The sequence below is a fragment of the Culex quinquefasciatus genome, chromosome 2 (assembly GCF_015732765.1).
Source record: "Culex quinquefasciatus strain JHB chromosome 2, VPISU_Cqui_1.0_pri_paternal, whole genome shotgun sequence".
Taxonomy (NCBI): domain Eukaryota; kingdom Metazoa; phylum Arthropoda; class Insecta; order Diptera; family Culicidae; genus Culex; species Culex quinquefasciatus.
This window is the reverse complement of record NC_051862.1, coordinates 206,733,723-206,749,450: the sequence shown is the minus strand read 5'-3', so window position 1 is coordinate 206,749,450 and position 15,728 is coordinate 206,733,723. Positions and strand designations below refer to the sequence as shown.

General features: G+C 34.0%; 2 protein-coding genes across 2 annotated transcripts; one reads left to right on the top strand and one right to left on the bottom strand.

Moving 5' to 3' along the window:
- Positions 1–1,342: 1,342 nt before the first annotated feature.
- On the top strand, positions 1,343–3,326 carry LOC6053858 (serine--tRNA ligase, cytoplasmic). Its single transcript, XM_038255933.1, has 2 exons — positions 1,343–2,879; positions 2,941–3,326. Exons 1-2 carry the CDS (start codon positions 1,521–1,523, stop codon positions 3,085–3,087), a joined length of 1,506 nt encoding a protein of 501 aa, XP_038111861.1. The 5' UTR covers positions 1,343–1,520; the 3' UTR covers positions 3,088–3,326.
- Positions 3,327–6,718: 3,392 nt separating this feature from the next.
- LOC6049729 (pre-mRNA-processing factor 40 homolog A) lies at positions 6,719–15,691 on the bottom strand. Its single transcript, XM_038253788.1, has 3 exons — positions 13,669–15,691; positions 7,198–7,506; positions 6,719–7,140 (listed from the first exon to the last, which is right to left on the bottom strand). The coding sequence occupies exons 1-3, from the start codon at positions 15,604–15,606 to the stop codon at positions 6,940–6,942; spliced, it is 2,448 nt and encodes an 815-aa protein (XP_038109716.1). The 5' UTR covers positions 15,607–15,691; the 3' UTR covers positions 6,719–6,939.
- Between the last annotated feature and the right edge of the window lie 37 nt (positions 15,692–15,728).

Genomic DNA, 15,728 nt, shown 5'->3' with positions numbered 1-15,728 from the left:
AGTTGTTGAAATAACAGCTAAGGGGTTACATAAATGTAAATCGGCAAAAATGTCGGGAGTTAGTAGGGGACCATCCACAAACCACGTGGACACTTTCTTGGAAATCTCAAACTTCCCCCCTCCCCCCCCCCATCGTAGACAATTTCCATACAAACCCCCTCCCCCAAAGTTGTCCACGTTTATTATGGATGTACCCTAGGAAATATACATTTTCAATTTTCATGTATTGACTAAATAAATTTGAAGACATTACCGAGATATAGCTCTTTGAAGTCAGCAGTTTCAAAAAAACGGATGCCACGATATCTCAACACTGCTTTGACCAAATCGGCTCAAAATTTTGGTGAAGACTCGTTAAACCGGGTCTGTGTGCATGACAAAGGCCGATTTCCCGATTTTATACATGAGTTATGGAACGTCCATGATCAAAGGGGGGATTTCACGAAAATAAATACGCCGACGCGTTGTGTTAGACCAGGCCTGCCGGATCCGGCCCGTGAAGCCAGCTTTTTAAAATATTTCTATGACCGGCTAATTATTGTCTGAATAAAATAAAAGCTTGACATCAAATTTTAACATAGTATAAGAACATTCTTCATGCTTGAATTTAATTCTTATAATTATTATATTGATATTTTTTTAACTGAAAAAATTGTGCAGGAAAAAAAAATATCCATTTCGTAAAATTGTGAAATTTATGAAAAAACTTGGATTGTTGTCTTAAAATTAACAAAATGAGACTAAATGATATTTCTATCAGTTTTGACTGTGTTTACTTCAATTTGAAGTTTTTTTTTCTAGTTTCTTTTTTTTATAAATAAGTAAGTAAAACTAATTTTATTGTAATCGAAAAGTCCCCCAGAGCCTCACACCTGAGGTACTGAGGTTTCGCTTATTGAGCATTAATCGAGCAACTTGCTTTAATCGCGACGAGGTAAACGAAGGTATGCTTTGTTCGCAGTTTGGATAACTGATGTCGGCTGCGCTGATGATGTTGGTGGCGTCGATCAATTATACGGAAAGCAATTTCCGTAACTCATGTATGTAACCCCTTAAGGCCAATAAATCGTTAAATTTACAAAAAATCCTGAGATTTCTATAAGGCTTTCTGGCATTCAATAAGTTTGAATATTCTTTGTTTGCGGCTTGACAAGTAAAATTATAGTTTCGATCAATTTTGCTTATACTTTTAGCTTGATTTGATAAAGATGTTCATTCCAAATTTATAGTCAAGATTGGGTAAGTTCCACTTATGTAAAAACAGAGAAAATAAAATTTACCGACTGCAATGCATAATTCCAAGCAAGAGTGCATTACAAGTTTACGCATTCTTTTTCGTCATCCTTCGGCCCTGTCAAACTGCCACAACGAATCCATCATTCGCCACGTTTAGATCCCCGGTCGGTTCTGCGGCAACTTTTTCTCGCGAGTGTGTCCTTTTTCCGCTCCCCGTCCACAAAAGGATTTCGTCATCCCTGGTAGTATCCACGTGAAAGGCAGAACAACCCCGAAGAAAAAAGATGGTGCTCGATCTGGATCTGTTCCGCAGCGACAAGGGCCACGACCCGGCCAAGGTGAAGCGGAACCAGGAGCTGCGGTTCAAGGATGTGGCGCTGGTGGACACGGTCATCGAGCAGGACGTCGAGTGGAGGCGGTGCCGGTTCAACGCGGACAACTTTAACAAGCTGAAGAACCTGTGCAGCAAGGAGATTGGCGAGAAGATGAAGAAGAAGGAACCGGTGGGGGATGAGGGGGAGGCGGTTCCGGCTGAGGTTGCTGGGGATTTGTTGGCGGTTAAGAGCGAGGACTTGAAGAAGCTGACTGTGAATCAGATCAAGAAGGTGAGGGGGTTGATTGAGGATGCGGTTGTGGAGAACGAGAAGAAGTTGGGCGAGGCTGAGTTGAAGAGGAATACGGCGTTGCGGGAGGTTGGGAACCATTTGCACGAGAGCGTTCCGGTGAGCAACGACGAGGACGAGAACAAGGTCGAGCGGACCTTTGGGGATTGCGAGAAGAAGCTGAAGTACTCGCACGTTGATTTGATTGTGATGATTGACGGGATGAACGGAGAGAAGGGAGCGGTTGTTTCCGGAGGTCGCGGATATTTCCTTACTGGTCCGGCGGTGTTCTTGGAACAGGCGTTGATTCAACACTCGTTGCACATTCTGCACGGCAAGGGCTACACTCCGCTTTATACGCCGTTCTTCATGCGCAAGGAGGTGATGCAGGAAGTGGCTCAGCTGTCCCAGTTTGACGAGGAACTGTACAAGGTCGTGGGAAAGGGCAGCGAAAACAAGTCCGAGGACGGTAGCACCGACGAGAAGTACCTCATTGCCACCTCGGAACAACCCATCGCCGCGTATCATCGTGACGAATGGATCCCGGAGGCTTCCCTGCCGATCAAGTACGCCGGCTTGTCGACCTGCTTCCGTCAGGAGGTCGGTTCTCACGGTCGCGACACGCGCGGAATCTTCCGCGTTCACCAGTTCGAAAAGGTCGAACAGTTCGTGCTCACTTCCCCCCATGACAACAAGTCCTGGGAAACGATGGACGAGATGATCGGCAACGCCGAAGAGTTCTGCCAATCTCTGGGAATCCCGTACCGCGTGGTCAACATCGTCTCCGGTGCCCTGAACCACGCCGCCTCCAAGAAGCTCGACCTGGAAGCGTGGTTCGCCGGCTCCGGTGCGTTCCGAGAGCTCGTCTCCTGCAGCAACTGTCTCGACTACCAGGCGCGCCGACTCCTGGTCCGTTACGGCCAAACCAAGAAGATGAACGCCGCCGTCGACTTTGTGCACATGCTGAACGCGACGATGTGCGCCACCACGCGCGTCATCTGCGCCATCCTCGAGACGCACCAGACCGAGACGGGCGTTAAGGTAAAGTAACCTTCAAGTAACATCCTAAAACACATCAATAACACAAATCTCTTCAAAACAGGTCCCGGAACCCCTGAAGAAGTTCATGCCGGAAAAGTACCGCGACGAGATCCCGTTCGTGAAGCCGGCCCCGATCGAGCTGGAAGCGGCGGCGGCCGCCGCCAAGAAGGACAAGAAGGGCGGCAAGAAGGAAACTGCGGCAGCCTAATCGTCGTGACTCAGTGATTCGAATCGACTAGGAGAGGGGTGGTGGAGAGGCATTTCCGACAATGGAACCGATTTGTCGTCTTCTTTCGTAATGCATACATATTTTTAAACTCACTTATTATTTATAATATCGATTGAGCGAACTGTTGAAGAGTGGTAATTCAGGATAGCAATTTGAGTTTGCTGGTGTGCTGAAAATCACGCTGAAATAAAAAGTGCGCAAGCTTAAAGCTTAAAGAATTGAGCGTTTTAATTTTACTTATATATTCCGTCGTCAGGGGTGAGATTGGGTCATACTAAAATGCTAAAATGTGTATTTGTGTATTTTTGTAATTAAACTTTTTTATTTTTTTTGCAATTTAAAACAAATGAATTCATGATTTTTTTAATTTTTGGATCCATTTGTTTTTTTTTTTTTTTTGAGTTTTAAATCCTAATATTTTCACATTTCGAAATTTTGAAACAGTAAAACTTTGAGGTTTAAAATTTCTGAAATTTAAAATCATCTGTTTTTTTTATTTTTGATATTGGTTACCTTGAATTTTTAAATTTTTAACTTTAAAATTTAAATTAAATTAATTTAATTTTTTTTTACTTGAAATTTTTGCACATTATTGTTTTTAATTTTGAATTAATGATTTTAACAATATTTTGATTCATGAGTGTTTGAATTTAGAGATTCTGATTTAAAAATAAATCATAAATCTAAAAATTTCGAATTTTTAAATTAATGTTTACATGTATTTTGAAATTCTAAAATTTTATTATTTTTACATTTCAAAATGGTACAATACCATTATTGACTTTTAAATTTCTGAATTTTATAATCATGTCTTTTCTACTTTTGAATATTCGGATTTTATATTTCTTAAATTGCAATATTTTAAAATTTCGAAATTTTAAGATTCTAGATTTCTGTATTTAAAAATCATAGAATTTATTTATTTATTTTTTACTTAAATTTTTTACACTTAATTTTTTCCTAATTTTGATTTTTTATGTTCATGATTTTTTTAATTTTTAAATTCAGATTTTAAAAAAGTTCATTAATCTAAAAACATAAAAATATGCATTGTTTGCATGTATTTTTGAATTCCGAAATTTTATATTCTTTACATTTAAAAATGTTAAGATTGTACAATTTTTGAGTTTTAAATTTCTGAATTTTATAATCATGTTTTTTACTTTTGAATATTCGGATTGTTTAAATCCTAAATTTTAATATTCTTTAATTTAAAAATTTTAAAATTGTACGGCTTTAGGGCTTTTAATTTCTGAGATTTAAAATTATAGAATTTTTTTTTTTCAGTTTTAAAATATTTGTATATTTGCATTTTTTAAATGACTTTTAAACTTAAATTTTTTGCACTTTAATATTTTTGCAAATTTTTTATTAATGATTTTTCAAATTTTTGGATTTATGAATTTTTGAATTTCTGTATTTTTTTTTCATCTTAAATCTTAAATTTTTGGACATTTCTAAATTTTAAAAGGCTTATAATTCCGATTTTTTTATAATCATATATATTTTGTATTTTGAATATTTGTATTCTCGAATTGGAATATCTGAAACGATTTTTTACTTAAATTTTTTATACTTATTGTATTTTTATTTTTTTGATAACTGAATTCAGATTTTAAAAAGTTCATAAATTTAAAAATCTGATTTTTTTTTTGTACAATTTTTTAGTTTTCAATTTCTAAATTTTAATATAAAAGATTTTTTTTTTACTTTTGAATATTCGTTTTTTTTAAATAATAAATTTTAATATTTTGACATTTCGAAATTTTAAAATTGTAGGACTTTTTAGGTTTTAAGTTTCTGAATTTCAAAATCATAGAATTTATATTTTTATTTTTGAATATTCATATTTTTGAAAATGACTTTTTTATTATATTTTTTGCGCTTAAAATTTTTGATTATTTTTTTTATTAGGTTCATGATTTTTTTTTATTTTTACATTATTATTTTAAAAAAGTTCATCAATCTAAAAATATATATTGTTTTTATGGACTTTTAAATTTCTTAATTTTAATATTTAAGTTTTAAATGAAAGATTTATTTTTACTTTTGAATAAAGGTGGGCAAAAAAGAGCGAGCCGCTCAAAGAGCCGGTTCACTAAAAAGAGCGAACGAACCATGGCTCACAAAAAAAGAACCCCGGTTCTTTTTTAAACCCCGGTCTTTTGAAAGAACCGTTCCAAGATAGAAGGATTATTACTTACTTTATTATTATTACTTTATTGAATTCAATCAAATCTTTACATTCGGCTTACACTACCCTAATGAACTTTTGTTCTTTTAAAGGGGAGTGAGATAATGCGATTCAAAACTTTAAAATTACTTTAACGGGGTAGAAAGTTGTTAATATCACTGCGAATTTTCAGTACCATTTGTTGCTTGAGTTTAGTCAGCGTTGTTGCTTCCTTGATACTTCCAGGTAATCTGTTGAAGACGTTCGGGCCACAAATCGGGAATCTTTTTCGACCTAATTCCGTCCGGAACCGCTGCCGTTGGATTTGGTTCGACGATCTGGTATCATGTTGGTGTTGAGCTGTGCTGAAATGCCAATTGTGATGCAAATTTTGGTTGTTCAGGATCTTATACATTAAGACTGCAATTCTCTGTGTGTACATTCCTAGGATTGGCAGGATGTTGTTCTGTAAGCGGTACAGCTCGTGAACTTGTTATAAATATAATTTATCGAATTTCGAACAAATTGCATCACAAAATTTCTTTTCAGAATTAAAAATGCAATTCTCAATTGAAAAATAATTGCTTACAAAAATTTATCCCAAAATAGCATTGCTGCCAAACACCACTTTAAAGTTTTCAAACTTATTTTCAGTTTCCTACAGTCTACTTTTCTTTGAAATTCCAAAAGTAAATGTTTTTTTAAACAAAATGAAAAAGCTTTTCTTTATATAACTGAACGTACATTAAAGTATTAGCCGAACCCAAATTTTAGCATTTAAAATTGCATAGCTTGTAAAATATTACCAAAAATCTACTAAATAGCTGAGAGATAATGAAAAAAATCTTTTGCCTGATTTAACTTCACTGTTTATAGACTTCATCGATTAAATCAGAATTTAGAAAAGAGTTTGCAAAATCACACAATTCTTAAAAATAACCTTTTTATATTTTTTTTGAAAAAGAGCGAAAGAGCCGTTCAAAAGAGCGGCTCTTTTTAGTGAGCGAACGAAAATGAGCGGCTCCTAAAAAAGAGCGGTTTTGCCCACCTCTACTTTTGAATATTCGTTTTTTTTTTAATTGCCGAAATTTTAATTTTTCATCATTTAAAAATTTCAAAATAGTAGAACATTTAGGTTTTAAATATCAGAATCTCAAAATCAGAATTTTATTTTCAAATTTTTATGTTTCTTTTTTTTTGAGTTTTTAAAGTTTTAAATATTTACATATTTTATTTTAAATGTCTGGATTTGTGAGTTTTTTTTTGCCAGGAAATTAAATGATTATTGTTATGGCTTTTTCCCCGTTTCTGCTCTAAGCATGTAATGTGACCTAAATCATGTGTTTGAAGAAAAGTATTCTGCAGAATAATGCAGAATGTTTGGTCAAACAGGGACACATTTCGGATCAGTTGAAACACATAAATAACGCACAATTGTTGGCTTATCAAACTAAAAACTCGCACACGCTGATTGCGTCACACACAGTGGTCACATCTATTGTTTGTTTTTCTTTTAAGAGATACAATTACTTGTAAAAATTGCTGCTGGTGCTGCTGCTGCTACATCATTCACTCTTCTAATGCCATTAATTCCTTCTTCTACGTGCACAATTTGTCTTCTCATCCCACCAAAACTCACCGCCACCGGCACCAGGTCGTCATTCGTCCATCATCTGCTCGTTCAGCTGAGCCAACAGGGCAGCCCGTTGCGATTCCAGCTCCGACTCCGACAGTGCCGCTCCGTCATCTTCCCGCGGCGAACGGGATCCACCGTTGCCGTGCCCGTTCGGGGATCGCCCACTGCCGCGACTTCCGGACCGCGAACGTCGCTTGTCCTTCTTCTTTTTGTCTTTCTTTTTCTGAAATTGAACACAAATTTAGATACAATTTCAAAATCTTCACGAAATTGTCCTCACCTTCTTCCGCTCAACCTCCGGCGACGGTGACCGCGACCCTGCGAGTTCAGCGCCGTTCCGCGAATCGGCCGCCGCAAGCGAACCCTCCTCGAAGGACGGCGAGCGCGACGAGTGCTTGCGGTGCTTCTTCTTCTTTTTGCGCTTGCGCTCGCCCCGCTCACTCGGGGCGTCGCTCATCGGTTCCGATTCGGCGCCACCGCCAGGGGACATGGCCCCGGCCGATTTGGAACGTGACCGGGAGCGGGATTTGCGCGACTTTTTCGACGACTTGGCGGGCTTTTCGTACTCGGGCTCGGACTGGTCGGAGTCCTAAAAAAAAAAAAAAAAAGAGAAAATATTTTTTTTTTAATTTTTAACCGAACTTTTCAGAATTTAGATCTTTTTTTATTTGTTTTGAGATTTTTCAAAATTAAGACTTTTTGAATTTCAAAATTGAGGAATTTTTGAAATTTGTAATTTGGAATATTATATTTGGTAATTTTTAGATTTTAGAATTTAAGAATTTATAATTTAAGCCACAGAATCATAACATTCAAGAAATTTTGGATTTTACATATTGATTAATTTTAGTAATTTAGGAGTTTACCCACAGAAATATAAAATTATAGAATTTTAGAATGTCAGGATTTCAGAAATTTATAATTTTTGAATTGTAATATAAAAATTTAGAATTTTAGAATTTTTAGAATTTTAGAATTTTAGAATTATAGAATTTTAGAATCTTAGAATTTTAGAATTTTAGAATTTTAGAATTTTAGAATTTTAGAATTTTAGAATTTTAGAATTTTAGAATTTTAGAATTTTAGAATTTTAGAATTTTAGAATTTTAGAATTTTAGAATTTTAGAATTTTATAATTTTATAATTTTAGAATTTTAGAATTTTAGAATTTTAGAATTTTAGAATTTTAGAATTTTAGAATTTTAGAATTTTAGAATTTTAGAATTTTAGAATTTTAGAATTTTAGAATTTTAGAATTTTAGAATTTTAGAATTTTAGAATTTTAGAATTTTAGAATTTTAGAATTTTAGAATTTTAGAATTTTAGAATTTTAGAATTTTAGAATTTTAGAATTTTAGAATTTTAGAATTTTAGAAATTTAGAGTTTTAGAATTTTAGAATTTGAGAATTTGAGAATTTGAGAATTTGAGAATTTGAGAATTTGAGAATTTGAGAATTTTAGAATTTGAGAATTTGAGAATTTTAGAATTTTAGAATTTTAGAATTTGAGAATTTGAGAATTTGAGAATTTTAGAATTTTAGAATTTTAGAATTTTAGAATTTTAGAATTTTAGAATTTTAGAATTTTAGAATTTTAGAATTTTAGAATTTTAGAATTTTAGAATTTTAGAATTTTAGAATTTTAGAATTTTAGAATTTTAGAATTTTAGAATTTTAGAATTTTAGAAATTTAGAGTTTTAGAATTTTATAATTTTATAATTTTAGAATTTTAGAATTTGAGAATTTGAGAATTTTAGAATTTTAAAATTTTTGAATTAGAATTTTAGAATTTTAGAGTTTTAGAATTTTGAAATCCTAGAATTTTAGAATTTCTTGATTTAGGAATTAAAGAATTAAAAAAACTTGCAGTGTGGAAACCAAAATAAAAAGAAATAACTTTTAAATATGATTTAATTTTTTTTTATTAAAATTTTACAATTTTTTATCTTTTTTTTTTTTAATTTTAGAGTTTTAGAATTTCAAAAAACTTGCAATCCAGAAATAAAAAATAATAATTCATTAATTTTTTTAGCTGTGTCAGCTGTGATTTTTTTTGTTATTATTTTAGAATTTTATATTTTAAAACAATAAACATAAAACATTTTAGAATTTTAGAATTTTAGAATTTTATAATTTTATAATTTTAGAATTTTAGAATTTTAGAATTTTAGAATTTTAGAATTTTAGAATTTTAGAATTTTAGAATTTTAGAATTTTAGAATTTTAGAATTTTAGAATTTTAGAATTTTAGAATTTTAGAATTTTAGAATTTTAGAATTTTAGAATTTTAGAATTTCAGAATTTTAGAATTTTAGAATTTTAGAATTTTAGAATTTTAGAATTTTAGAATTTTAGAATTTTAGAATTTTAGAATTTTAGAATTTTAGAAATTTAGAGTTTTAGAATTTTAGAATTTTAGAATTTGAGAATTTGAGAATTTTAGAATTTTAGAATTTGAGAATTTGAGAATTTGAGAATTTGAGAATTTGAGAATTTTAGAATTTTAGAATTTTAGAATTTTAGAATTTTAGAATTTTAGAATTTTAGAATTTTAGAATTTTAGAATTTTAGAATTTTAGAATTTTAGAAATTTAGAGTTTTAGAATTTTATAATTTTATAATTTTAGAATTTTAGAATTTGAGAATTTGAGAATTTTAGAATTTTAAAATTTTTGAATTAGAATTTTAGAATTTTAGAGTTTTAGAATTTTGAAATCCTAGAATTTTAGAATTTCTTGATTTAGGAATTAAAGAATTAAAAACTTGCTGTGGAAACCAAAATAAAAGAAATAACTTTTAAATATGATTTAATTTTTTTTTATTAAAATTTTACAATTTTTTATCTTTTTTTTTTTTAATTTTAGAGTTTTAGAATTTCAAAAAACTTGCAATCCAGAAATAAAAAATAATAATTCATTAATTTTTTTAGCTGTGTCAGCTGTGATTTTTTTTGTTATTATTTTAGAATTTTATATTTTAAAACATTAGAAATTAGGAAATCATAAATTGAAATTAAACGTCTTTAAGTTTTACTTCAGAACTTAGAAAACTATAATTTATGAATTCTAGAAATTTTGAGTGAAAGAATTTTTTTTAATTTCAAAAATAAAACAAAATTGTTAGAAATTTAAAAAATTTAAAATTAGGATCTCTTTAATTTCAAAAATATGGAATCCAGAATCAAAAAAATGAATTTAAAAATGGGATTTAATTCCTAATTTTCGAGTTTTACTATTTGAAATTGCAGACAATTAAAAAAACACATAGAATTATAGAATTTTAAATACAAGTTTAATTCAATTCATTAATTTATAATCTTTTTTTTTTTGTAACTTAGAAATCTGAATTAAAAATAATAAAACTTTCCGGTTTGTACACCTCCTTGCCCTGATAAAAAGTCTGACTAACAGGATATCGTTGCCAAATAAAATTACAATTACAATTACAATTACAACTTTCAATTTATGTTTATTTTAGAATTTATTTTTTAAGAAATTAGGATTTTAGGATTAAAAAATCTTTAAATTTATTGATTGAAAAAAAATAAAAAGTTATAGCATTTGAAATTGTTAGTTTAAAAATCTTTTAAATCTTGAGTTGTAGGCTTCAAAAATCTAAGAATCTTGAGTATTTTATTTTGACATTTGGAAATCAAGGATTTTAAAGTTAGGATCTCTAGATTTTCAAAATTAGGTAATTTTTGAATTTTAAAATTTAGGAATCTTATGATTTTTGAATTTAAAAAGCTCAGTAAATTTTAATATTTTAGAATCATAGAATTAAAAAAAATGTAATTATGTTTTTTGAAACCTTCTTTGATCTTCTGATCTTTGAAACAATGGAATCTTAGAATTTACTTTCAATTACTGTATTACAAAAATGGAATTAAACTAAAAAATTTCGAGTTTAAGAATTTTTAGTTCCAGATGACGACTGTATGTTTTTTTAATCGGAATTAATGAATTAATGAATCAAAAGAATTAAATTAAAAGAACATGTTTTAATTTTAGAATCAGAAATTTTTAGAAATGAAGAGTTTAGAAGCTTAGAATTTTAATAAGTTGAGTTTTAAGATTTCAGCATTTGAGAATGTCAGAACTTGAAATTTTTAGTTTTATTTTTTCATTTATAATTGAAGAATTCTTGAATTTAGCAAATTAGATTTTTGGAAGGGTTAAACAAAAAAAAAAGATTTTTTGAATTTCAAAATATAGAAGTATAAAATGTAAGCGCTTTGGAATTTGAAAGGTTTGGATTTTCAAATAGAATTTTGAATTTCAAATATTAGTTTTTTTCACTTTCTGAATATTATTTTTAATGTTCAAAATTGAAGAATTCTCATATTTTCTTTTTTATTTCATTACAGGATTTTTAAATTAAAGAAATTAGGAGTTAAGAATGTTCAAAATCTTTGTAAGAATAAAAAATATAGAATCTTGTTTTAAAATTTAAAAAAAATACTTCAAAATATATTTTTTTTATTGAACATTTAATTGAACAATTATATTTTTAGAATTTTAGAAATCCTAAATTTTAAATTTATGATATTTTAGAATTTAGGACATGTGAAGACATGTTTACGTCAGTGAATGTTCACACTAATAAACAACCGGGCAGACGGCTTACAAATGTTAATTTATAAATTTAAAAAAAAAAATCCAGAAATAAATTAAAAAGTAATTCAATACTTTTGAGTTTAGAGCCCTAAATTTTAAAAGTTCTTTGTCAAAATGTTAAAGTTTATGTTTTGAATTTTAAATTGATATCAATTTAAATTCTTCAACAATTCAATTTTAGATTTTTCAAATTACTTGATTAACTAAGAATTTTATTTGTTTTAATTTTAGAAATTGAAAAATTCAAATTTTAGAATTGTGTTATGTATTTTGAACTAAGAAACTAATGATTTTAAGAAATAGAAAGTTTAAGAATTTGAGATTTTTTTTTGTTTTTAGCTTTTAGCAAACGTTATAATTTCAGAATATTTTTTTTTTATAATTCGCAATTCGCAATTCGCAATTTTCAGTGTAAGAACGGGCCTTGACCGATCTTATGCACCAGGTTCCCGACGAACACGCACTGCCCTTACACCTACATCTCACCCTTGCTCTGAGTCAGTACGAGCAGCACGCTAGAACACGCTTTGAGTGTTCGTGCCAGGCATGCACACCTTCTTTTCCGGTTACGCATTTTAACTCGGCCGGGGGTGGTACATTACGTAGGGTTTGATGTAAGTATAAGCGCCTAACCATTTATAGTGTGCCTATCAACTTTCATTAAAGCAAAAACTGTTTTATTTTTAGTTTGAATTCAAAAACTAGTTGTTATTTTACTGTGTTTTGTTTTCTCCTGAAATCTTTCCTAGTGTTGAGTCGTGTTTTTATGTTGCTATTTCTTTTGTCGCGGTGTTTTGTTACAACTTTTGGTCCTAAGCATTTTATAAAAGTTTTTCAAAAGTACAATAGTAATATTTGTGTTAATTCTTTGATCACTCCAAAAATTGAGTAAGGGCTCGAACCTCATTTGTTTGAAGAAAAGGGTGAAGATTGAAAACAATGGACAGTGAAAGAAATATACTATTTGAAGAATCAATAGTAAAAGAAAGATAGTAATTTATGAAGTAGATAAAGAAATTAACAATAATTAATAAATAGAGATAACAAACAAGCTTAGATTGTATTGAGGGCAATTTATAGGGCAAATGAAAAATTATTCAAATAGATAAATAAAGAAAAGGCAGATGATAACAAAATTGACATCGCTGCCAAATTAAGGAAAGCAGAAAGTATGTTACAGCAGCATCAATTGGTAAAATAGAGTGAAAAAGCGTTGAGAAATAAGAGAATCAAATGAGTAAAATCGAAATCAAATGGAGGATAGTAAACAGAAGCCGCGTTAGAAAATCAGTGAAACAAAATAAACAGAAGATAGGTGGTAGCTGAGAATGAAGAGAAGAGAAACCCCGTTGTGCGATGTTTCAGGTACATCCACAGCAGTTGACTCAACATACTGCGAATCAAAACAATACCGTCTACAATCACAAATTACTTCCCTTTCCCACATTGTCGCGCCCCTTTCTTTTAGCCGTCTCGATTCTGACCCGCGGTGGTCAAAGGTTTACGATCCGTTTCCACAGGCCACCAGCTAGGTCATCATGAAAACCAAGCCAACGTGGAGGTAAGAAAATAGGACACTTGCAAGGAACCAGAGCTATACTGTCTTGATCAAGTATGATCTAACAGGACTAGGGACGTAGTCAGTGACGCTCCTTCCAGGATGTTCCTCGCCTGAGCGTCAACTGAAGAGGTATCATCAGCATCATTCGCACTTGGCCTGCAATATTTTTTTTTTTTTTTTTTTTTTATAATTTAGAATTTATAAAATTTTAGAATTCCAGAATTTGAGTATATGTAAATTTCATCATTTTTTTTTTAATTTTTATTCCAGTTTTAGATATTATATATTTTTCAAGACTTTTAGAGGTATTGAAGATAACGATTTTGAATGTTTAAAATTGGTGAGATTTGAAATGCCAGGTTCCAATTTTAGATTTTAATTTTGGAGTGTTATTTTTAGAAATTTGTAACTAATGAATTTTAAATTCTTTGTGAAGTATTTGAATTCAAGAATTTTTAAATATAAGAACTAAACATTTGAAAATATAGAATTTATGACTTTACAAGTTTAAATTTTTTGGAGGATTTCTTCAGGTGGTGGGAGACATTGTTAAAAAGAAAACTATCAACTCACCGACTTGGACGACGACCGCGACTTCTTCTTGTGCTTCCGGTTCTTCTTCTTCTTGGACCGCGAATGGTGATGACTGCACGAATCCTCCGCCTCCTTAATAAACTCCTCCCACAACCGCTCGACCTTGTCCTCCTGCTCGTACAGATCGTACACCTCCAGGTCGGCCACCAACTTCTGGGCCGTCTCCCAACTGTCCACCGCCGACAACCCTGCCTCAATCCAGATACTTTTGAGTTCACTTTCGAGCTTACGAATACGGCGCGTTTCCTCCTTGAGCCGTTCCTTCTCGGCTGCTTCCGCCTTCTCCAGCAGGGAATTGTAGGTCAGTTTGACGTTGCCGGCGTCCAGGGTGGCGGAGCGTTTGTCCTCGCACACGACGGTCGCGAAATCTTCAAAGGTCGTGGTGGATTGGACGAAGAATTCCTTCTCGCGGAGTATCTCCTTGATGACCTTCTTTTCGTCGTGGAAGCGAGCTTTCAGGTTTTCGACGTAAAATTTGAACAGGTCGAGCGGGGTGGAGCCGATTTGGCCGAGCATGGCGGAGAAGCGCAGATCGGCGGAGATGATGGGGTAGAGTTCGACCCAAAGGGACATGGATGTTAGTTTTCCTTCCTCGTGGAGGCCGTCGAGGAGGGCGAGAAACTGGTCGCGGTTTTTGCGCTGTTGACGCTTGGTGCGCTTCTTCTCGCGCTCCTTTTCTTCGTCTTCTTCGCGTTCGAGGGCGCGGATGTGCTCTTCGAAGACGATCAGGGCGTCCTCCTTGTCCATGCCGAGCAGGTTGACATCGCTTTTGAAGGAGACGTTTTCGAGAAGCATGACTTGGGCCTCGGACCAGGTCGTTTGGTACGAGACGGTGGTCATGGCCTCGAGCAGTTCACCGAGGACGCGCATGTTGCGTTTTTTAAGGAGGCGCGATTCTTCCTTTTCGCGTTTTTGCAGGTTGAAGATGCAATCCTCGTAGATGTCTCGGCGGTCCTGCTCCGGGACGGACTTCCACACGTCCAGACTGGCGAACAGTTCGTCGCAGCGGTAGAACTTCATGGTCGAGTTCATCTTTTCGGAGGTCATGAGGAACTTTTCCAGATCTTCCTTGCAGCGTTTGACCTTCAACCGTTGTTCCTCCTTTTCGTCCTTTTGCTTCTGGGTTTTGTAAGCGTTGAATGCTTGCTTCTTCTCCTGGAGCTTCTTAAATACGTTAAACTTGGGGTCCTTCTGGCATATCTTGACGCACTGCTCCCAACTCGCACTCGACGGGATGTTCTTCTCCTTGAGAAACTCTTTAAATGCTTCAATCGCCTCCTTCTTGTCTTTGAACTCAATGACCGGCTCCTCCTCAACAGGAGGCACCTCCTCGACCGCACCCTTCGACGGTGCCGGCTCTTCAGGAACCTCAATCGCTGCCAACGTCGCCGCCATCGCCTGATCCAGCGCCGACGAGCTGTTCTCCGCCGAACCCGGCATCACGCCCGAAAACGACCCGAGCGAATCGCCCCCAATCGCCGGCGAAACCACCGGAAGCACCACCGGTGGAATCATCAACGGCAGCCCCGCAGCCACCGCGCCCAACGTTTTGACCGCCGCTGCCTTGGCCGCTTCCGCCGCCAACCGTTCCGCCTCGACCTTGTCCTTCAGCTCGGAGTACTCCAACGGCGCCACCCACTGCGACTCCTTCGTGTTCACGTTGTGGTAGTACACCTTGCCCTGGTCCGACTTGTACTCCTTCCACGGGCAAGCCGCCAACAGCTTCTCCGCCGGAGACTTCAACTCGTCCGGTTTCTCCCACAGACTTTGCTTCGTCTTGCTGTTGTAGTAGTACATCCGGCCGTCCGGCGCCTTGTGCTCGGTCCACTCGCTAACCGGCATCGCGGCCATGGCCGTCGGCGGCGGCACACTGAACGGAACCATCGCCGGAAACGGCTGCACCGGCGGAACGGACATTTTAACGCGCACAGATTCCACTCGCGAAAAACCGAAAGCCGCCGCGTCGCTGTCGAAAAATTTGACGTTTGAGCGTGTGAACGCAGCAGGGTCGAACTCGGAAGGCAGTTTGACACCTGTCG